Below are 24,292 nucleotides of genomic sequence, written 5' to 3'. Positions count from 1 at the left end.
TTTTTTATTTTTTTTTCCATCACATTGGCATTTTCTTTTTTTGTTTTTTTTCCATCACATTGGCATTTTCTTTTTTTGTTTTTTTTTTCCATCACATTGGCATTTTCTTTTTTATTTTTTTTTCCATCACATTGGCATTTTCTTTTTTTGTTTTTTTTTTCCATCACATTGGCATTTTCTTTTTTTGTTTTTTTTTTCCATCACATTCGCATTTTCTTTTTTTGTTTTTTTTTCATCACATTGGCATTTTCTTTTTTTGTTTTTTTTCCATCACATTGGCATTTTCTTTTTTATTTTTTTTTCCATCACATTGGCATTTTCTTTTTTTGTTTTTTTTTTCCATCACATTCGCATTTTCTTTTTTTGTTTTTTTTTTCCATCACATTGGCATTTTCTTTTTTATTTTTTTTCCATCACATTGGCATTTTCTTTTTTTGTTTTTTTTTTTCCATCACATTCGCATTTTCTTTTTTTGTTTTTTTTTCATCACATTGGCATTTTCTTTTTTTGTTTTTTTTCCATCACATTGGCATTTTCTTTTTTATTTTTTTTTCCATCACATTGGCATTTTCTTTTTTTGTTTTTTTTTTCCATCACATTGGCATTTTCTTTTTTTGTTTTTTTTTTCCATCACATTGGCATTTTCTTTTTTATTTTTTTTTCCATCACATTGGAATTTTCTTTTTTTGTTTTTTTTCCATCACATTGGCATTTTCTTTTTTTGTTTTTTTTTTCCATCACATTGGCATTTTCTTTTTTATTTTTTTTTCCATCACATTGGCATTTTCTTTTTTTGTTTTTTTTTTCCATCGCATTGGCATTTTCTTTTTTTGTTTTTTTTCCATCACATTGGCATTTTCTTTTTTTGTTTTTTTTCCATCACATTCGCATTTTCTTTTTTTATTTTTTTTCCATCACATTCGCATTTTCTTTTTTTGTTTTTTTTTTCCATCACATTGGCATTTTCTTTTTTATTTTTTTTTCCATCACATTGGCATTTTCTTTTTTTGTTTTTTTTTCCATCACATTGGCATTTTCTTTTTTTGTTTTTTTTTTCCATCACATTGGCATTTTCTTTTTTATTTTTTTTTCCATCACATTGGCATTTTCTTTTTTTGTTTTTTTTTTCCATCACATTCGCATTTTCTTTTTTTATTTTTTTTCCATCACATTGGCATTTTCTTTTTTTGTTTTTTTTTCCATCACATTGGCATTTTCTTTTTTTGTTTTTTTTCCATCACATTGGCATTTTCTTTTTTTGTTTTTTTTTTCCATCACATTGGCATTTTCTTTTTTTGTTTTTTTTTTCCATCACATTGGCATTTTCTTTTTTTGTTTTTTTTCCATCACATTGGCATTTTCTTTTTTTGTTTTTTTTTTCCATCACATTCGCATTTTCTTTTTTTGTTTTTTTTCCATCACATTGGCATTTTCTTTTTTTGTTTTTTTTCCATCACATTGGCATTTTCTTTTTTATTTTTTTTTCCATCACATTGGCATTTTCTTTTTTTGTTTTTTTTTTCCATCACATTCGCATTTTCTTTTTTTGTTTTTTTTCCATCACATTGGCATTTTCTTTTTTTGTTTTTTTTCCATCACATTGGCATTTTCTTTTTTTGTTTTTTTTCCATCACATTGGCATTTTCTTTTTTATTTTTTTTTTCCATCACATTGGCATTTCTTTTTTTGTTTTTTTTTTCCATCACATTGGCATTTTCTTTTTTTGTTTTTTTTTTCCATCACATTCGCATTTTCTTTTTTTTTTTTTTTTCCATCACATTCGCATTTCTTTTTTTGTTTTTTTTCCATCACATTGGCATTTTCTTTTTTTGTTTTTTTTTTCCATCACATTGGCATTTTCTTTTTTTGTTTTTTTTCCATCACATTGGCATTTTCTTTTTTTGTTTTTTTTCCATCACATTCGCATTTTCTTTTTTTGTTTTTTTTTCCATCACATTCGCATTTTCTTTTTTTGTTTTTTTTTCCATCACATTCGCATTTTCTTTTTTTTTTTTTCCATCACATTCGCATTTTTCTTTTTTTTTTTTTCCATCACATTCGCATTTTCTTTTTTTGTTTTTTTTTTTCCATCACATTGACCTTTTCTTTTTTTTTTATTTCCATCGCATTCGCATTTTCTTTTTTTGTTTTTTAAGAAATTTTAACATCGTTCGTCTGCATTACGATCATTTTTTTCTTGTTTGTTTTTTTCAATTTTTTTTAAGGAGTTTAACATTGTTTTTTTTATAATATTTAAACATTTAAACAAGGTTATTAAATCGCTTATTCTTTTGTTTTGGTTCTCCCCCCCCCCTCGAGCACACATACACCTGGGCAACGCCCAGTATCCCCGCTAGTCTATATACATAAAAGCGAAAATGTGTGTTTGTGCATTTTTGTGTATGTCCGCAAAGGGCTTTTTTCTGGGAAACGATCAATCGGCTCGCTTCTTAAAACTTTTTATATCATGTCTAAATCATATCTATGAGTTAACAAAGGGGGTCGCCTGTCTATTTAATTTGCCCGACTTTGAAAAGCTAAATATTTCACATTTTTGGATCGCCGCATGTTGATTCGGCTTTTTTATATAAAAGTGAAACTAATTCAAAGTTTAAAACACTGTTCCCGGCGCAATCGCCGGGAACGACAAAAGCAATCAGCTTTGATCAATGCAGAGTTTCTCCTTATATCAGACAATTATTATTCAATTTGGACAATCTCCTTTTATGTGGAGTTGGTTTCCCCCCCAACATCTTGGGGAAACAAAAAAAACTGCTCCGCAGTAAATAAAAAAATTGCCCCGCAGTGAAAGTTGACCTCATTAAGTCAATAAGTACAGGCACCTTAATACTTAAATAAATTCAAACATGTTTCCATTACTATTTCTTACTGACCGAGCGGTTAATGTCGCACATTTTTTTCACACTTTATTTTCCAAATTTGCCTCAAGGCTTCGGGTTCGATCCTTCCTACGTATCTACCAAAACATTTTTTAAACTACCCCCCCCCCCGACACAAAAACCCGCTTATTCTTTTGTTTTGATTTACCCAAAAGCATGCACACCTCTAAACACTTGGGCAACGCCAGGCACCCCGCTAGTATATATATAAAAGTGAAAATGTGTGTGTTTGTGTGTGCATTTTTTGTGTATGTCTGGCGAAGGCTTTTTGTGTGGGGGTCACTTATTCTTAAAACTTTTTATATGCTCCGTAGATTATAATATCTAAAATTTATAAAATGAGCTTGAGTATATCTTTAATTTCGGCAACTTTTACACGCAATTTTCGTGATTTTTTTTTTCACTTGCCATGTGTTTCTTTGACTTTCCAGTATAAAAAAAGCAAAACTGAAAGAAACGAAGTCATTCTTGACATTGTCTGGGATTAGTGTAGTATCTGTTTCAACAATATACAAAGCTTAATTTTGTCCAAGAGCGATCACCCACTTGACCACCTTGTGTGTTAAGTTTTGTCTTTTTCTTGTTTATATATATTTGAAAAATTGCTTAGTTATGTCACCGGATGTGACGTCAGCTCTCTCTCAAAACGACTTTTAATCTATAAATATAAAAGCGAAAATGTATGTCTGGATGTGTGTTTGCTTTTTCTGTATGTCTACAAAAGGCTTTTTTCAGAGAAGTGGTCGGTCGGTTCACAACTTTTAAAAACTTTTTATATCACATATAAATCGTAATATCTCACAGTTAACAACGAAGCTCGCCTGTCTATTTAATTTGCTCGACTTCAGAAGATAAATATTCAACATTTGTCGCTCGCCGCTTTTCCTATAACATCTTGGGGAAAAAAAAGCGTTCCGCAGTAAATGAAATACTATCCCGCAGTCAAACTTGACCTCATTAACTCATTAAAACGGGCACCTGCCAAATCCAAGTAATTAAATAAATTCAAATGTGTTTCCGTTAGCATCTCGCAGTGGGGTATTGGTTAACCCCTCGCTAGTACTTACATAAATTGCTTTCGAAGGGTATTGTGATATTATAATCCAGAGTGACATACTAATTTTCAGACAAAAAATTGACATAAGATGTCATATTCCAAAAATCACATAGCTGGAGTGCTGATTCCAAAAATCAGGAAAATAGATCAAGTGCACGCTAGGGGCTTAGTTGTAACATTCCAAAAATCACTTAAATATAACAAGTAATCCTCAGTTAAGGAATGCTGAGACTGATACTATCCTAAGAAATTCATGTTGAAGTAATGGTTGCCTAATTCATGTTGAAGTAATGGTTGCCTAATCCCTAACCGTGTTAATGTTTTATGTATTTCGAAAACATGTATATTTATTTCATGTATATTTTTAAGAGTGGGGTGAGGGGTATAAAGTCAGTCCCGGAAATAGCAGAAACTGTTTGAGTTAACATTACTATGTTCCATGTATATTTTTAAGAGTGGGGTGAGGGCTATGAAGTCAGTCCCAGAAATGGCAGAAACCGTTTACGAGTGAACATTACTATAAAATGTGAGTTATTTAATTGGTGTGTTTTTAATGAAATAAACAGCCCAGACAATGTATCAAAGTAATTATTTTAGTAAAAGTGGGGCGATAATGTGGGTCAAAATCATAAAAAGATTTTCGAAATTAGTAACATATCCAAAAATTATGAAAAATGAGTTATTTGATTGGTGTGTTTGTAATGAAATAAACAGCCCAGACAATGTATCAAAGTTATTATTTTAGTAAGAGGGGGGAGGCGATACTGTGGGTAAAATCATGAAAAATGATGGTCGAAATTAGTAACATATCCAAAAATTATGACAAATGTTGAAATCTGAGTTATTTGATTGGTGTGTTTGTAATGAAATAAACAGCCTAGATAATGTATCAAAGTTATTTTAGTAAGAGGGAGGGGGTGGCGATAATGTAAGTAAAATTATGGAAAATGGTTGTCGAAATTAGTAACATATCCAAGAATTACAAAAAATGATTAAATGTGAGTTATTTGATTGGTGTGTTTTTAATGAAATAGCCCAGACACTGTATCAAAGTCATTATTTTAGTAAGAATTATGAAAAATGATGAAATGTGAATTATTTGATTTGTGTGTTTGTAATGAAATAAACAGCCAAGACAATGTAGTCTTTATTTGAAGGGGGGGGGCGATAATGTGGGTTGAATCGTGAAAATAATTGTCGAAATTAGTAACATATCCAAGCACCCCCGCTAGTTTCATGAAAAGGGGAAAAAGTAAAAACGTCGCCCCCCCCCTTATTTATTTGTAAATGTACATATATCCAGTGGTACTTCTACAGTTCATAAACCTGAAATAATAACATTATTATTTAAAAAGAAACTATTCTTAACACGTTAACTATTTTGTACTTTTATCCAATTATTTAATAAATCAAAATTATGTAAAAATTGATTAAAAAAAAAAAAAAATTGAAAATCCGATGCTTAATAGATATCTACAGATTTGCATGCATGATGTAAGCAGTTCTGACTACGGATGGAAAAGGACAAATCTAGTTCCACCATTCCAAATTTTATTGAAATATACAAATACAAAAGTGCTTGCTTTTCTCTAACCAGGCAACTTTGTTAAAATACAATAATCAGTTTCCAATTGTAGTTCTTTTAACAATTTTCATTTTGAAATTGTGGATACCAAACATTTTTATTCAATTACAAAAATATCCAATAAATTAAAATGAGTTTACTTTAGTTCACCTGAAACGTTTTATTTTGCAGATTGGTAAGATTAATTTTTTAAAATGTTTATGAAGGATTTTTTTTTTTTTTAGATATAAGTTTTATGTTACTTTTATATGTAAATATATATACACACACAATATGATTATTAATACTATTGTTACTACTTGTTAGGTTAATTGCAAGGAATGTGAATAAAGTATAATCTATTATATAAATCTCACCTGTCTATTTAAATGTAAGTATGTATGCCTAATACTTTCGACAGAGGCGGCAGATTTTCACGAGATTGGTATCGTTTTGAAGCTCGACCCTTCTTACAACAAATATCGAAAAATTAGCAAAAACATTAATTCTTTCACCCTCACCTAGGCAATTTTCTACAGGGAGGTGTAGCTTTTTTCACCAATATTTTTGAAAGTCATCCCCTCTTTTCGATTAACTAGCCTTAATTTAAACCTTTGCCATTTCCAGTTTGGTAATGGATGCAATGGGACATCGCATTTCTTTTTTTCACGTTCTTTTCCTCCTTCGCGGTATGGGTTTGAGCCTGCCTGCCTACTACCACTTTTTTTTTTTTTTTTTTGCTTAACACACACCTGGGAACCCAGGCTAGCATAATATATAGAAAACAATATTAGGTGTTTATTTTGTATTTCTGAACTGCATTGCAATAATAATAAAACGTCTTTATTCAATAATTTTCAAAGACAAATGTTAGTGGGAACAAATATATATCTATAAAATATTTTTCCTCCAAACTCTAACAAATAATCTCAAATGCTCATTTGAAAATCACAATAAAAATTATTTTTTAATAGTTTAACCAAAAATGTGAATTTTCTTTTGAATTTATTTAAACTTAAATTTTCTTTATCTTCAGAAATGTGTACCACCTGTTATGTCTTTCCATTTTGGATCCCTAGGATTCTTGGCACCATTTCAGTTCCAGGATTTCAAAGAAGACATAACACAAGTTTTAGAAGGTTTGTCGCTCTGTCTTTTATTCATTTTCTCATAAAAATTCAATAATACAATTATATAAGATGGACTCTACCAACTCAAATATTGTAATCATTTTTCAAATAATTACAAAATAGTAAACTAGAGCACTAGTAATAAAATTCCAATATGAGTTATGGCAAAAAATATATCAGATAAGAATGTTATCTGAATAAAGATTATGATGATTGATCAAAACGATATTAGGTTTGAGCAATTGTCTTTCATTTATTTTTTTTTTTTTGTCACGTTCAGTTTGTAATCCTCCTATTTTTTTCTAGCTATTGGAGCTTTCATTGATTTTATTGGAGCCTCAACAGTTTTGTATTATACCCTGAACAGTTGTGGGTAGAGAGAACGTGAATAGTGTTGGTAACATTGGGAAATAGAGTAGACAGAAAAAATAAGTAGATGAGTTTATTCAAATGAAATATTCGTCCAAATATTAGTTGATGCTATTATATTATCCAAACTATTTTCCTAGAGAAAGGTAGCAAGATAAGAATTGTAATTGTCATGATGGGGACATAATGAACTTGCATTGGATTTAAGAGGACTACAAACAGGGTAAGGTTGTGAAAGGCTGGTCTGAAAGACCAACATGCTCTGGCACAGTATTATCGAATTTGGCATGTGGGTAAAAAAAAAACGCAAATTATTTGAATCGTCAATGTATGACACTTTAATTCGTTTGTCTTTTGCTGATATTGGTTTCCCTAATATAATCAATGACTATGTCAAGGTTGCCAACATCCCAAATAAAAGTGGTGTTGTGAAATTGACAAGATACAAGACCAGCACAGTAAATCATCAGTTAAAAAACAACGTAAAATAATGTATAAATAAAAAAAATCTTAAAGTCCTGAACTTTTTTAGATGAAGGTTGATTGTTTATATTACTTGTATTGATTGAACTATTTTTCTCATCTCGAGTTTTTTTTGTGCCAATGTTTCAGTCGGATTGGCCTTTTCTCTTTTCCAAACAACAACCAACATGCAGAGGAGAGTTGAAGGCCAACCCTGTTGTGTAGTGGTACATATTAATATAACGGATATAACGATAGTTTATGTAATATATAACGATAGAGATGATGAGCGAGCGAAGACATTTATGTAGTTACAGTTCTGCGATGTTTGGGACTTCATATACTTATATATATATATATATATATATATATATATATATATACTTAGGATGATGCACAGTTCTTATATTTCTTATAACACATATAGAGAGGAGGAGGAGAGATACATATTCTTGGAAAGGTTACGCAATGTTCATAATAAGATGATTTGGGTGTTGAATGATGACACGAAGACAGTTACAAAATATCGATGGTGATTATTTATTCATTGGACCAGTCGAATGCTGATGACGTCAGGAATTCACATTGGTATCTACATAGTTAACCTTCTACCTCTTCGCCTCTAAGGGGACCCTTCTGACCATGTCAACTCTTGGCCGATCAACTCTCTCCAACCGACTCTGCTGACTGTTCTGCTTCAACTGCCCTGATCTGACTAACTCCTATATTGAGAATCCCCCTTTTGCTATGACATCAGAAGTGTGTTTCCCAATTCACGTGGTTATGCACACGTTTTTCCTAACACACTTTTGACAACAAAGAATTCTCAACTAACCTATTTTTTTAACAATGTATTTTTAATTTGTATTGCTCATTCTTTTTAGCTGACATTTTTAATATTTAGTTTTATAAAAGAATGAACAATCAATTCTTTTATAAACAATATCCAACTATTTTATAATAGAATTTAACAATAGACCTTTTTAACATTCCGATTTCTAACATTCTATTTCTGAACCATGCTTACAAGGTTCGACTCTCGGCTTATCCTAATCTCATTTTCACTTATCTAATGTTCTTCTTATTTACATTTTCCTTTAACAATGCGACCGAAACATTGGCACAAATAACACTCAAAATGAGAAAAATAGTTTGATCAATACAAGTAAAAATAATAAAAAGATCTTAGCTTAAAATTACTCTTTTGTTTTTCTTGTATGTTTAAAATCCAACTTTTTTTTTTTTTTTGCAATTGGGAGGAACAAAGAATGAGAAATAAGAAATAATTAAGCAAAAAATTGTACAAAAAAAGCAGTAAAAAGAGATTTTTAGATGCTTAAAATAAATGGTATTGAAATGGTAAGATGAAGACAGGTAAGACTGCAGAACTTGTATGTTTTCTTGATGAAATATGAAAAGGCTGCAGGTGAAACAGAGATTAAAATGATCAGACTTTACAAATCTGATCATAAAAGAAAGTGTTGTTCCGAAAGACTGGGATCTTAGTACAAGGTAAAGTAAGAGCTCTAGATAGAAGTAATTACATCTGAATCAACCAATTTCAGGTTGAGCAGCAAATAAGTCAGATAGAATGAGGTTTCATTTCATGTCTAAGTGAAATATCACTAATGCTATATTTACCTTGTATTTTGCTTTTGTGGATTTGAAGAAAGTTTTGAGTGCTAAAAGCTATCAGGTTGGAAGTTATATCCAAATGAGTGGTGTGTGCCGATTGTGTAAGCAAGGTATAGAAATGCTAATACTCTTTGTGACAGCTTTAATGTTAAAGTAGGAGTATAGCAAGAATCAACTGAGTGCTTCGCTTTTCATTCGTGTCTTTTAAAGTGTTATTCAAAAAGTATTGTAAATGATGATTTAGTGCTTGTTTGTGAAACAATGGAAAATCTATTTGTTAAAAAAATTTGGAGGAAAATTCTGCAAAGTAAAAAGTCTGAAAGAAAATGTTACAAGAACCAAAGTGATGATCACTGGGTTCTAGTGTTAGATTAGACTGTTTTGTCTACAATTTGACATCTGCCTTTTGTTTTAACTCCCATCACCCATCTGTATGGTAAAATTCAGGTTGTAAATAGGTTACTGTGAACTGCACTACAAGTGACCCTCATTAAAATTCACACTAGCTATATTGATCGCTACTTATTGGTATAGCGTCCCTACTCTTTAACACTTGTGAGCATGGGGTAAACAAAAAGTTTTGTGGGATTACAGAGATGATAACCAGTTTGTGTGCAAGAAATGTAAGACTATGGAGATTGATGTGAACTCATGTGTAAAAGCAATTTTCAATAGTAAGACTGTTCAAAGGTTTTATTACCTTGCTTACATTAGATCACAAGGAGGAGCTGATGTGATAACAAGAGTTAAAGGAGTAAATGAAGTAAGTTTAGAAAACTTCTATTATTACTAACCAGCAGAGTGTTAGCACTGTCGATCAATGGAAAAATGTATTGGGTATTTGTATTCACCATGTGATGATGTATGAAAATGAAAACTTGTTGCGAATGCATGGAAATTAAATAAAAATCATACGATGTGTAATGTAATAAGAAATGTTTAGATTCAATGACCTTTGAAGGTTTTTTGTTTTTTTTTTACAAGGGAATTGCCACTTGTCAAGGTCCAAAGGCCACTCGAGGATAAGGATTAATTAATGTATGGTGGTATTACTGTGTAGTAAATGTTAGTGGTGAAAATTGGGTATAATTTGATTATTTAAGAGGATGACTCAATAAGAACTTGTTGTCAACTGGAAAGTGGAACACAAGCAAACAGTTCTGGGAAAGAAGCTTTGTTCATGGAATTTGCATTTAGATTTCGGCACAGATAGAGTGAGGGAAATTGTTGATAGTTGTTGTAGCTAGACATGTGTTTTTTTGTGAAAGTTTATTAAGGAGGGACCATTAATTGAAATACAGATGAACACTTACCATGAAAATAACAATAGAGTAATGACAAGCTTGCAACGTGTCTTCTTTGGGAAAGACGTTACGGAGAGGAGAAAAGGGCATCACGTACTAGGTTTTGAAGCCGATTTTAGACTTTGTAAAGGCAGGATAGGGTGCTCCAGGCAGATCCTGCTCAGATTTGGCAACAATATATCACACCCATTTTAAGACTTATCTGACCACTTATACAGGTAAAGGATTGTATCGAGAGTGAAATACGTTCTGGAGCAGTAGAATGATGCAACCATTTTTCAGATGACCTTGACAACAGATTTGATGCAAGTCTTCCATTTCAGGTCAAAAGTGAAGGTCAGGCACAGAAGATTGTCATAGCAGAGAGCTTCTTTGAGATTACAGCCATTCATATCAATTTGGACCAAGTTTATGGTGAAAAGCTTGGTTTTTGATGCATAAAAATGAACCAGCCACATTTTGTCAAATTGTACCATATACTCAGAAATCTTGGTCGTTGTTGGCCTTTGAAGTGTTACCATAGATAGTAGTGTCATCTACATATATGTCAATGAATGAACTTAAAATGTGATTTGGGAAATCATTGATGAAGATAAGGAAAGTTGGGTTCAGGATAGATTCTTTAGGCATGCTAGTGTTAATACTTTGAGTTTTGGACTTCTGTCCACTGATGACTACTTGTAAAAACCTATTTTTGAAAAAAGATTTGGTGGTTGCAAAGACATTTTTAGATATTCCATAACTGAAAATCTTGTGAAGTAGACCTTTATGCCAAACCCTATCAAATGCCTTTGATATGTCAAGAGCTATTGCTTTTGAGAGGAAACCACTGTTGATAGATTCACTGATATTATGTGAAATTACAGTCAGTAAATCAGCTGTAGATCTTGCAAGATGGAAACCATATTGCTTGTCACTAAGTAGGTTGTTTTTTGCTGAGGTGATCGATAAGTTCTGTATCTATCATGGATTCAAACAACTTACTCCTTACACACAGAAGACTAATTTGTCTGAGATTAAATTTTTTAATACTGGGCGGACTAATGAGGTTTTCCAAGGTGTTGAAAAGCATTTTTCCTTTAGGCATCAATTGAACAGCTTTGCAAAAATGGGTGCCAGCTCCAATTGCAGCTTTTTAAGTACTATAACTTGAATATGTCAAGACCATTTGTTTTACTGGCATCATTTATGAGTGCAATATAAATGATGTGTGCAGAATAAGAGATTTTGATGTTTTTGCACATAGCATACATCATGTTGGCTATTGCTCAACCAGCAACTGATGTGAACCACCGGAATATCTGAGCACTGATAACGATCAGCCAATGAAAAAGCAATAACAGATGTGCTTAGCCAATAAAAATCGAAGCAGATGACTTAATAAATTGGAAGAAAAAAATTTTACATTTAATCACACAAATTTAATCAGTCCAACAAAAAATGTCAAGTTTTCCTAAAAATTCTTACAACTTTTCTTGAAAAAAGAAATTTAAACAAAAAGAAATTCAAAAGTTTTCCTAATGATAAGCATTAAAAACTTACAAAAAAGAATCAATTTTTTTCCTTAAAATTCTCTTGAAAAGAAAAAAAAGTTTCTATTTATTTAAAACAAAAATAAATATAAGTATTTTAATTTATTGTATTAGCATCATTTTTTATTATTATTATTATTATTATTATTATTATTATTATTATTATTATTAATATCCGTTAAATGTTATTTTTGTATCCTAATGTTTTTAATTTTGATTAGTGCTCAGCATATTCTAGCAGTTTCTGTTTCAGCAGCCGGGTGAGCCCTAGCCAATATCACGGAAATCCAAAGTGCAAAAGTACTGAAATCTGATTCGTTTGATCATATTAAATGATAGATGTAAATTTTTGGTAGAACAGTTTGTGTTTTGCTTTGTTTACATTGGAAGGTCAAAGAAAACAGGAAGTGATAAGGAAAGATTTAAGAAAAAGAGGGATGAATAAAAACCTGGTCAGAGATAAGTTAATTTGGAAGTAAATTTTTAAAAGCTGTCCAACACATTCCAGTATGTAAGATAAATATGAAACTGATGATGATGTATATGGCTAAGAGAAGGTTTTATGCACATACATTTAGAAATACAGAAATGTATTACAGAATGCAGAACAATCGTTTTCACTTGAACTAATCACAAACTTTTATGCATTTTTATTTTTTTTCTAAATAGAATTTCTTAAAGGTTTTCTTTTTTGATTTGCAGGTAATTCTAACTTGTTGCTACGCAGTCGACTTGAATGTACTGTGTGTAAATTGAATGCAGACGGTACACAGAGTGAATGGGAAAATATTCTGGTAGGAACATCTTCAGTGTTTTCATTTTTGATAAAATCGTTTTTCTTTTAACTTTTTTTAACTTTTTAGCTAAAAATATAAACTTTTGGTTTCTAATATTTTTCTTGCCTTCTTTTGCCTCATACAGTGAGCATCTCACATTTCCATTCTAAACAGCCTTTCTATCTCTTGGATGCAATGTTGCATTGCGAGAACAGAGATGATATTTTCCTCTCCATCAACTTTGAGAGTGTGTAGATATAAGAAGTAAGACCTCCACAACCACCATCACCACCACCACCACCACCACCACCCAGGTTTGGTTAAATAAAAGCAAAGACAGTGTTGCATGATATTTTCTAAATTATAAAATAATTTTTAAAAATATTGGATCTTCATAACTTATTTAGTGGTGATGGCTTCTCAAACAGAAACCAGCAACTTGGGAGACAACAGTAGGATAGCCGAGGGCGTATGGAATGTAGTATGATTGTTGTGATTAGCATGACAACAGGAGTTCAGAAAAGAGAACAGGAGAGTAAAACGAAGCATTATTAGACAAGAAAAAAAGTGACATGCATGCGGATTGAGGAGGAGGGTTTCAAATCAAATAATAATAATTGATAATGCATGAATTAGGAAGAGAAAAAATATTTTTAATAAACATGTAAAGCTAGAAAAAATATTTTTCGTACTTGAAAAAAAAATAATGCAAATTAGATTTTGAATTTTGCTGTGAGAGGAAGGTTATGAAAAACAAGTTGTGAGTGGTGAAAATGAATATTAACTTTAGTTGTGTATTGTTTAGATATGTGAAACCAAAAAAAAACCACGACGACCATTTCATTCCTCCTTTATTGTTTATTATAGCCCAAGTTCATTAATGTCATTTTAGTTTATATTTAAAAAAAATGTGTTAGTTACGAAGAGAAGAAAAAAAAATACTAAAAATATAAGGGAGATAATTCTAAAGTTAAAATAGGAATTATCTCCCTTACATGTTACAAGTCCGTATTATATAGTGTCTTTATTGTGTTGGTACGGGTTTAGGTTCTTCCAAGTCCCAAAACTACCGACCAGCTTTAATAATTACTAAACGTACAACAAGTATAAACGACAAGAATTTATTAACAAACATGAAAACATGACAACACTGCAATTCAGAACATTAAGGTAAAAAGATTACTCACTTCAATAGTGGGGTTTACGGGAGGAGTGAGGACTGTATTCTAGAGTTGTACTCTGCCTGTCCAACATTGTCTTTTAGGAGAAGAACTTTTTGCGTCTGTGCCTCATGTGTACGGACTCTCCTCTTCTTTTTTCAAGGGACCTCACTCCTTACCCTACACCGGTAATCCGGTGCTCTTATTTATTCCCCTACAATTGTAACAATATTCCTTACTGGAATAATTATTTTTGTAAAGAAAGTGGATCAAATTACGCTTTAGTATATAAAGAATATGCTACAAGGATAAAATAGAAATGATTAGTCAGAATCAAGTATCAATTTGTCAAATGGCTTGCTATTTAGATTTAACATAGACACTCTCACAAGATACAAAGGAAAATCTTAACCTGAAAGGCCAGATAACCTAACAAGTTTGGTCACTTAAACAAATGGATGTAACATCTTTTAGTAATAAACAACATAATCATCCAATTTGATTGGCAGTTTGTTCATGCATCCTGATGTATGAATGAAAGATGCTATGAGTTGACCAGTTTCTACACGAGCCTATGTAGCATCATCGATATATATTTGCCATTTTGGTTCCATCATCTTAGAAACGGTAGTTCCTGCATTATTTGTTGTGCTCACTACTCGGACATCAATCATAGCTGAAAGTTTATGAAATTTGTTTGAATGTCTTCTTGCAATTCTCTCATCCGTCTGCCCATCTGCATATAAACAATGAAGCCATTTTGTTTAAATGTCAGGAAAAATATGTGGAAAAAATTGATTTTATTTTTTACCCTGAAAAGGTGACCATGTGAAACTAAAGCTATTTTTAATTATGCATTCCCATTCTAATATATATATATATATATATATATAATATGTATTCGTTAAAGAAAAGTTTTCTTCTTTTTTTTTTGTTAAGTCAAATTAAAACTAGGCAAAAGGAGAAAATAGGAAAGACTTGTTCAATTTTCGGTATATTAGAAAGAACGTACCACATCTAAGACAGTAAACGAGCAAGTTCTCTCCAATTCTCTCTCCTCTGATCTTGAGCACGTAGTACAATGGGGAAAGGAGTGGCTGGTTACTTTTAATGCATCTAAAACCAAGCTTCTCTCTTTACATCATCAACATTCTAATCCACATTTGTCATCAATTGAAATGAATGGCTCTCGTCTTCAGGAGGCCTCAAGTTTTGACAAGCTTCTGGGCTTGACCATTACTCCTGATCTTAAATGGAACACGTATATCAAATCTGTTGCCAAGGCCGCTGGAAAAATGGTGGGATTTTTCTATCGATCCAGTAGATATCTCACTGCTGATGCTATTCTCTATCTATATAAGAGCCAGGTACGTCCAAGGATGGAATACTGTTGCCACATCTGGGCAGGAGCTGCTAGAAAGAACTTGTCCTGCCTTGATAGAGTTCAAAATAGACTTCGTAGCCTCGTAGGAGATGTCCTTTTCTCCTCCTTGCAACCTCTATCTCACAGAAGAGATGTTGCGAGTTTGTCTCTGATGTATCGTTATTTTCATGGAAAGTGTTCAACTGAGCTTCAATCTATGGTCCCCCCTCACCAAACTTTCACAAGAAACACTCGTCTAGCTGTAAACACTATCAATAATTTCCCCCACTCTTTATCTGTGCCTAAACCTAAACGTAGATTCCATGAACAAAGCTTCTTTCTTAGAACTGCACGCCTGTGGAATTGTCTTCCGTTTTCCTGCTTTCCGGCTGACTACAATATGGTTTTGTTCAAGTCTAAAGTAAATAAGTTCTTGATGAGCCGTTCCATATAAGTTATTAAATTTACCAAATTTTCATTACTAATGATTACTATATTGACCAACTTCTACTGTACACTCTTTAACCCTTATCCTTGAGTGGCCTCTGGGCCTTGATAATATGGTGATGCCTTTGTAAAAAAAAAAAAAAAAAAAAAAACGTATTGTGCACAGAATTAAAGTAAAAAAAGTTGATTTTAATTTATGCACGCCTTAAAATAAGCATGTAAAATAAAATGCAAAGAAAATGTTTTAAAAAAAGTGAATTTTTTTTCATTCGTTTATTTTAATTTTATTTTTTACTAAAGTTTAAACATTTGTTATGCATTAGTGTGTAAGTGTTAATACAAACAAAATGGATGCAGTTTAACGTCTTGCTCAGGATAAGTTTTCTTTTATAATACATATCTGGGCTTGTGAAAAGTTATTTAAAGTCAAATTCCGACAATTTTAAAGGCAAAAACGTTTCAATTTTATTTTTGTTGCTGGTTTTGTAAATAAATCTTTGATATTTTGTTCTGATGCTATGTAATTTACAATAATGGATTCATTTTTTTCATTTCTTATTCCATTCTAAACAGCCTTTCTATCTATATGCTTAGATCTTTGGTGTTCTGTACTAAGACTATGCTGGCTTGATTATCACAATTACTTACTACAGGAGTTTCGGTTAATTTTACTTCTAAAACAGTTTTTAGAATAGTTTTTAGGTATAGCACTTCTTGTGCAGTATGTGTAAGCACTGTAAATTCCGCCTCACACGTAGAGGGATACAATATGCTGCTTTTTAGACTTCCATGAAATAATGGGCCCATTTTTGATAGTCTAAAGCAATATCCAGTTATACTTTTTCGATCTTCATCGTTTCCCGAATCTGTATCTGAAAACCCGTCTAATTTTAGGAGACTTGTTAATTTTCTAAATACTAAATGCCGTTCCTTAGTTCCTTTTAAATAACAAATGACTTGTTTAGCTCTGTTTAAATGCTTCATGGTCAGTCTTGATATTTTTTGTGGTAGTTTTGTTACTGTGTCGGGTCTCATGGCAGTCATTAAGTATATAAGGCTTCCTATAATCTCTCAGTTTGTCAATTATTTCAGATTCTATATCTGTATTTTTATTGATATCATTTTCGACCAGTGTAGAGTGTTTCTTGCATTCCAAACTTTAATAGGATTTTATTAATGTACCTCAATTGATTCATTTTAATAATTCTTTTTTCATGAGTAAATTGTATGCCCAGAAACCATGATATCTTGCCAAGATCAGTCATTTTGAATTTTTTTATTCAATCTGCTTTTAAGATATGACATTGTCACAATTTGATGCGATTAAAATATCGACTCATAAAACTAAAATCGATATTTATTTGTCTTTGTTTTGAGTATACAAACAGGGATCCACTGGACATTGTTTGAATTGTTCAGTCATATAATCATGAACTACTATGTTCCAAATTCGACCATTCCGTCTCTGAATGTGTAGTGATTTGTTAAGCCTTCACACGCAATTTTTATTTTTCATTATGAATCCCTGAGATGATATAAATTTCACACTCTATCATGTCCATTTAAATAAACATTTTTTATGTCTATTTGATTGATGTTTAGGTTATATTGCGCTTTGCAATAAAATTCTGATTGCCGTTAGGTTTGTAGTCAGTGAAAACATAGAAAAATAATCTATACTGTAAATCTGGGAGTATCCTTTAGCAACAGATCTCGCTTGGTACTGTTCAATGCCTAACGCTATAGTCTTTTTTGTAAAGATCCATCGATAAGAAATAACATGTTTATCCTTTGGGAGGGGCATTACCGAATATTATTTTCTGTTAAAGCATCTATTTCGCTTTCTATTGCTGACAATGTTCTGAATAAATTGCTTCATTAAAGCTTTTTGGGGTATTATCCATGGAATAGAAATAGTCGACTTGATAGTCTTCCAAATTGTCAACCACAAAAAAATTGGGTCATCTTCTACTTCTTTTGGGGTAACGTTCTGATGAATTTTCGACTTTAACATCAGCATCATCGCTTGTCATCATTATTAATACTCTTGTCCTCGTCAATGGCGATTTCATTGTCATCATTTGTTTTATGAATTTGAGGAAATATTAATTCATATTCTTCATATGATGGATTTTTGTCTTTGAAATTAAACGTGTCTGTGAATTTTACACATCGGATTCTTTTTTATTTTTGTGTGGAAAAAATACTAAGTAGGCTGGGCTATTTTTATCATACCCCAGAAATATACCTCGACTGATTTTGATATTTAATTTGATTTTCTTATCTATAAATGCAAAGCAAGTTGAACCAAATACATTCATTCTTCTTAAATTTGGCTTTCTACCACAGAAAGCTTCATATGGGGTTCTAGATAGTCTTTTGTTAAAGGAACGGTTGCGTAGCAGCTGTCATTAGTGCATACGTTCAGAGGTTTTTTGAGAGTTTTGATTCAATAAGTAGACATCTTGCCATTTCAAAAAGTGTCCGCCATGATCTTTCTGCAGTTCTGTTTTGGTGGGGTGAATTAGGGGCTGATTTTTCATGTTTGATACGATGGTTAATTAATAAGTTCAAATCTCTTTATTAGTGAATTCTGTACTATTGTCAGAGCGAACACACTTTACTGCACCGTAAACAGTGCACATGTCAGCTAAATATATTTTAGTTGCTAGCAAGATATCAGATTTGTTCTTTAAGAAACAGACCATTATTAAACTGGAATAGTCATCTATAAAATTTAATACATACTTGAAATTTTCTCTGCCCATCAGTTCCACAGAACCGTTCAAGTCACAATATACCAGTGATAGGATTTTCGTGTCCTTCTTGTCTGGCATCTTGTTTTGATACTTTGCCATTTTACCTTGTGTACAAACTTTGCAATTTGTCAAGTTTCTTGAGGTTTTTATTTTCATTCCTTTAACCACATTCGGCAATATTTTGATATCTGCAATATTGCAGTGCAAGAATTTTATGCCATGTTTGTAAATCATAGTAGGCAGGTTTTGATGGGACTACATTGTTTAAATAATATAGTTTTCCATTTTCTTTCATATTGAATACAGTTCCATTCGGGTACATCAGTTTTGATTGAAGCTAAAGCTTATATTTGCATCTTATTTAATTGATAAAATCCGATTTCTTCTGTAATTACATGTGCCATTGCACCACAGTCGACTGTTTATTAAAGTGTCAAATGTACATGAAAATAAAAATATATGTTCGTTAATGGAGCTCTCCACATTTTTAATGGAGTTGCCTTTGAAATTTTGAAATTGATAGCGGAAGATGGTTCAACATTGTTCAATTTGTATCGTCTCTTCCCATCGGCAGCATTTATAAATAGAATCTCCCAACTTTCAGGGATCATACCCTCATAATTTATTAAGAATATTGCAGCATAGAACCTTCATGGTTTTCTTTTTTTCTTTTATAATGACTCTTTTATATGTTAATGTTTTTTGTTTTTTTTGGGTGGGGGGAGCATAGTTATACAAGGTCAAGGACTGACCATCAACACCTGTTAGGCTAATCTATACAGAGTAATAATCGTTACACATATATGCTTACTGGCTATCTTAACATACTTTCTCCGAGAATAATCTAAAAATACAGATGATGTCTCAAAAAGTGTACTCCCACTTTGTTATGTGTGGATCATCAATTTGAACATTTGCAAACATGAGTTTTCAATAACATTTGTCTTTTGTATCTGAAGTTATTCCATGTTTATTGTCATGAAGTGTGAGTACACTTTTAGACACATTGCATAAGGGCACATATTCATGTAAAGAAAATTTGTAGGTTTTTTAATCTATTTTCAGTCTGTAAATGAAAATAAGTTTCAAGAAATTTAAAAACATTTACTTGGACAAAATTTATTCTTGATTCATTTCTTTGCATGACCATTGAAATTCTACACCCATATTTGATCAAAGGTGCAAAAAAAATGACTGAAGCTGAACCAAAAAAAAAAGTGTAAACCTTTTCTTTCAATGACCAATAATAATTAGGCAATGTAATTCAGAATTTTACTTTTCAGAGGAAATAGATGTTTTTTTTCTACTATTCCATCCCAGAAATGTGGTCACCTTGGAAATAACATTTAAGCTGCATTTTTTTCTCAATAAATCATTTTGTTTTGCATTTAATATTTTTGTTTCGTTTTGCTCATTTGATTATATTGCTTGTGTTATAATGTAAGAATGACTCATTTATAATAAGTTTATTTAAGAGATATTTTTCATAAAATCGTCTTAACTCTTGTAATAATCTTGTAATTTCTGTTTTAGGTTCTGAACGAAGTTGTGCTTGATCGCGGTTTGTCTCCTTACTTATGTAACTTGAATTTGTACGTACAGAAACATTTAGTCACATCGATTCAAGGTGATGGTAAGTTAATTCATTCTTGTCTTCTTTCTATGAATCTGAAAAACTCCTGTCTGTGACTGTGTATTCGTTTCATCTGAACATGTTGGGAGGGAAAGTAGCAGAAAAGAAGGGAGAGTAATAAGAGGGAGAAGCAAACGATGTAAATTGAAAGTGAAAAATTATATCACAAAAGTTAGAATTTCTGGTACTCTTGTAGAATTTAACCCAGATCCAAAAACTTATTCACATTTTTTTTTAAAAAAGAAAATTGGCAGTGGAAATTTTTTTGTGGAAAAAGTTTGTTTTTTTTTATAAGATTTTTATGAAAAACATAAATTGGTAGATTAAAATGCAGAAAATTTTTTTTCAAGAAAATTTATAAATTATTTTTGCCAATAAATGTTAAAAAAAATAAACAGAAAATTTATAAATTATTTTTGCCAATAAATGATAAAAAAAATAAACAGAAAATTTATAAATTATTTTTGCCAATAAATGATAAAAAAAATAAACAGAAAATTTATAAATTATTTTTGCCAATAAATGTTAAAAAAAAATAAACAGAAAATTTATAAATTATTTTTGCCAATAAATGTTAAAAGAAATAAACAGAAAATTTATAAATTATTTTTGCCAATAAATGTTAAAAAAAATAAACAGAAAATTTATAAATTATTTTTGCCAATAAATGTTAAAAAAAATAAACAGAAAATTTATAAATTATTTTTGCCAATAAATGTTAAAAAAAATAAACAGAAAATTTATAAATTATTTTTGCCAATAAATGTTAAAAAAAATAAACAGAAAATTTATAAATTATTTTTGCCAATAAATGTTAAAAAAAATAAACAGAAAAAATCTCTCCTATCACTCCCCCCCCCAAAAAAAAAAAATTTTTAAATTATATTTTTTAAACAAAAAAATGTCAATTTAGAGTTTCAACATTTGAACAATGCTTTGCTTAATCCGGTGATTGTCAGTCGAGCCCTAGCCATAAACGACGGAAAATCCTTAGGATCTGGGTCAAATTCTGCAAGAGTACTGAATGTCTTCCCCTCTTTGTCCCCCCTTCCTCTCTCCCCTTTCTCCCCTGCTCTGTGTACCCTCTCTCACTCTTGCTCTCTTCCCGCTCTCTCTCTTACCTTTCCCTCTTCATTTGCTCTCTTCCCCCACCCCTGCTCTTTTTTCTCCGCCCCTTTTTTTTTTTATTCATTTCAATCTCTAAAAAAAATCTATAAAAGTGACAGTGCCTCTGTGTGTCATTTCCCTACCAAACTACTTTTCAATCTACAGACTCGAGATTTGGCATAAGGGGTATTGATAATTGAGAAAATCTTTTTAAGCGGTTTTCAGACAGAAATTTGACTGTCAAAGGGTCAAAGTTCAACGATTTGACTTTTGAAAACTCTACCAAACTCCTCCGCCAATTTTTGGTCTAAACATTTCAAAATTTAGATGTAGGTAACTTGGACATGGATTTTTAATTTGATTTGAGCCCAAAACAATAAATGTTAAGGGGTCAAAGTTAAAAAATATTTGAACTCTGCAGTTTCTATCAAATTACTCAGCCAATTTTTGGTCTAAACATTTTAAATTTTACATAAAGGATATTCAGAAATGCAGCAAGCTTTTTAATCAGTTTTTGAGCAAATATTTGGCTGCCAAGAGATAAAAGTTCAAAAGTTGACCTTTGCAGACTCTACTAAACTCCTCTGCCAATTTTGGGTCTAAACACTTGAAATTTCAGATGTAGGTTACTTGAACAGTACATAAACTTTTTAATACATATGCACATAAAGTTATGAACAGTACATAGGACCCAAGCAAAACCGGGCTGAATTGCTAGTAATAAAATAAAATTAAAAACAAATAAAAATCTTAATTCCACATCTAAATTGACCCACCTTCCTCTGATGAGTGATGCCAAGTAAAAGATCTTCTTACAGAGATATTTTTACTTTTTTTTTTTTAATTCAATTTCCATTTTACATGAAATAACTTTGATAAAATCCAGAGATGAATTTTTTGTTATTCCTACCATTCCATGTTCTGATCAAAGTTAAATTTTCTTCTATTTTTTCTGTTCCTTTCTCTTCTCCAGGTGTGATAATTTCCACTCCTACCGGAAGTACTGCTTACGCAGTAGCAGCAGGAGCATCAATGATGCATCCTAGTGTTCCTTCTATTATGATCACGCCCATTTGTCCTCATTCGCTTTCGTTTCGACCAATTGTTGTGCCGGCTGAGGTAGAAATTAAAGCAAGTATCAGTCTTTAGTTTTCTTTTCATAGTTGCAGAACAAAAATTTTGACTATATTTAAACAATAAGACAATTTCTTTTTTTTTTCTGGAAAACATTTTCATGGCAATGACAATTTCTCATTTATAACCTGTTTTATTTTTTTCTAAACTCTGGGTAGGGTTATGTTCTTGCTAATCATTCCAGCAACCTAGTGACAGCTGAATCACCAGACCATTCTTTGTTGGAGTATGATAGGGTTTGGCTTGGTTCTAAAAGATTCACCATCCCATGGATTACCTTCTGTTTTGGCTAATCGCCTGAAGCAATCTTAATGGGAAATGCTGACAGGTCTGTCCATGGCAATTTTTGTACTCTTTCAGAGTCCCCACTTGAGGGAACCAGCTGTCCCCACCTTCTGACTCTGTATCACATCTGGCTGCAATAAAAACCAAGTCAATATAAACTTTTTCAAATAAAAAGAAAAATTTTTTTCTGAAAATTGTTTCAAGCCAAAAAATAATTAAAAACAAGAAATTTCATATCCAGATTTCCATCCATCATCATCATCATCATTTTAATGTTATATCCAGATTTCCATCATCATCATCGTCTTAATGTCAATTTCACATGCTGACATCACAATTAATGGTCTTGTTCAGAATTCATCCTAAACAAAAAAATAAAGAAAAATCTGCATGTGTCCATGACAAAATGAAAATATATTCCAAAAATCACATAAATTGATCACTAATTTTATTTTTAAATGAGTAAATCTAATTTTATGAGTAACTGAGGAGTGCCAGTCTTGCCTGCCATTAAACATTAGAAATTTGATTTAATGCTTACAAATTCCTATTAATCACTTACAAAATATTTTCTTTATAAAAATAAAACTACTTCATCAATTTACATGAGTTTTTTTTTAATATAATATGATTTCGTTTCATCACCGGTCTATATTTTTTTCTTTATTTTTGTTTTTTTGAATACGTGGCAATTCTGTATAAGAAGCAAATTTTCTTTGAAACATGTTGACAGAAATAAGAAAATTAATTTAGTTTAAAATTGGAATGTTGATCTTTCTTTTTTTTTTCCTAAAACTATTTTCATAAAAAGAATGCAATTTTTTTTTGTTTTTTCCTAAAACTATTTTCATAAAAAGAAACTTTTAAAAACTTTCATGTCATTGTTGGATTTTAGAATTTTCTAAATAAAATAGAATTTTCTAAATAAAATAGAATTTTCTAAATAAAATAGAAGATGAAAATGAAGTAGTTTTTGTTAATGTAGACATTGGTTACCTCCCTTGCTTCAGTTACATGGTTACCTCCCTTGCTTGTGGTGATATAAATAGGAGTCGGCCATCTTGGTTTAGTCAGTTCGTTCGTACAGTTTAGACAGACTACAAGTGTCTCAACAAATGGTAGCAGAGATATCCCTCTGTGTGCGACAAAACGAAAAAAAAAAAAAAAAAAAATTTTTTTTTTTTTTTGTACAGCTTGTCTGTAGCACTAGACAGATCGGATATCGGATATGGCAACTTCGAACAAACAACCTCCATTGTTGGAGGGGGAGGATGTTTACGAGAACTGGAAACAAGACGTTGAAATGTGGTCGTTGTTCACGGATCTTTCTGAGGAAAAAAAAGGGCCAGCAGTGTTTTTGACGCTACCACCGAATATTAGAGAATGTGCCCGTGAATTGCCAACAAGTGACATCGGCGGACGAGATGGCTTGAAGATCTTAATAAAGAAACTGGATGACATATATTTAAAGGATGAACACACGCGCGCTTACATGACTTTTAAGGAATTTTACACTTATAAAAGATCGTCAGGTACCAGTATAAATGACTTTCTTGTTCGTTATGAGTTTTTGTACCAAAGATTAAAAAAATTCTACATTATTCTACCGGAAGGAGTGCAAGCTTTTCTTGTTTTGAACGCGGTTAACATATCGGAAGAGAACGAAAAATTAGCG

The 24,292-nt window shown here is 31.4% G+C and overlaps 1 protein-coding gene across 2 annotated transcripts in view; it reads left to right on the top strand.

The window, feature by feature from the left end:
- Positions 1 to 24,292, top strand: part of LOC145246800 (NAD kinase-like) — a 292,478-nt gene that overhangs the window by 249,377 nt on the left and 18,809 nt on the right. For both annotated transcript variants that reach the window (XM_080108599.1, XM_080108600.1), the window contains 4 exons: positions 6,558 to 6,660; positions 12,656 to 12,747; positions 19,992 to 20,091; positions 22,172 to 22,329. In XM_080108599.1, the coding sequence (XP_079964725.1) occupies positions 6,558 to 6,660; positions 12,656 to 12,747; positions 19,992 to 20,091; positions 22,172 to 22,329 (453 nt within the window). The remainder of the gene's footprint in view (positions 1 to 6,557; positions 6,661 to 12,655; positions 12,748 to 19,991; positions 20,092 to 22,171; positions 22,330 to 24,292) is intronic.

This window comes from Euprymna scolopes, chromosome 24 (genome assembly GCF_053919585.1).
Source record: "Euprymna scolopes isolate OS-2025 chromosome 24, ASM5391958v1, whole genome shotgun sequence".
Classification (NCBI taxonomy): Eukaryota; Metazoa; Mollusca; class Cephalopoda; order Sepiida; family Sepiolidae; genus Euprymna; species Euprymna scolopes.
This window is presented reverse-complemented; position numbering and strand designations above follow the sequence as displayed.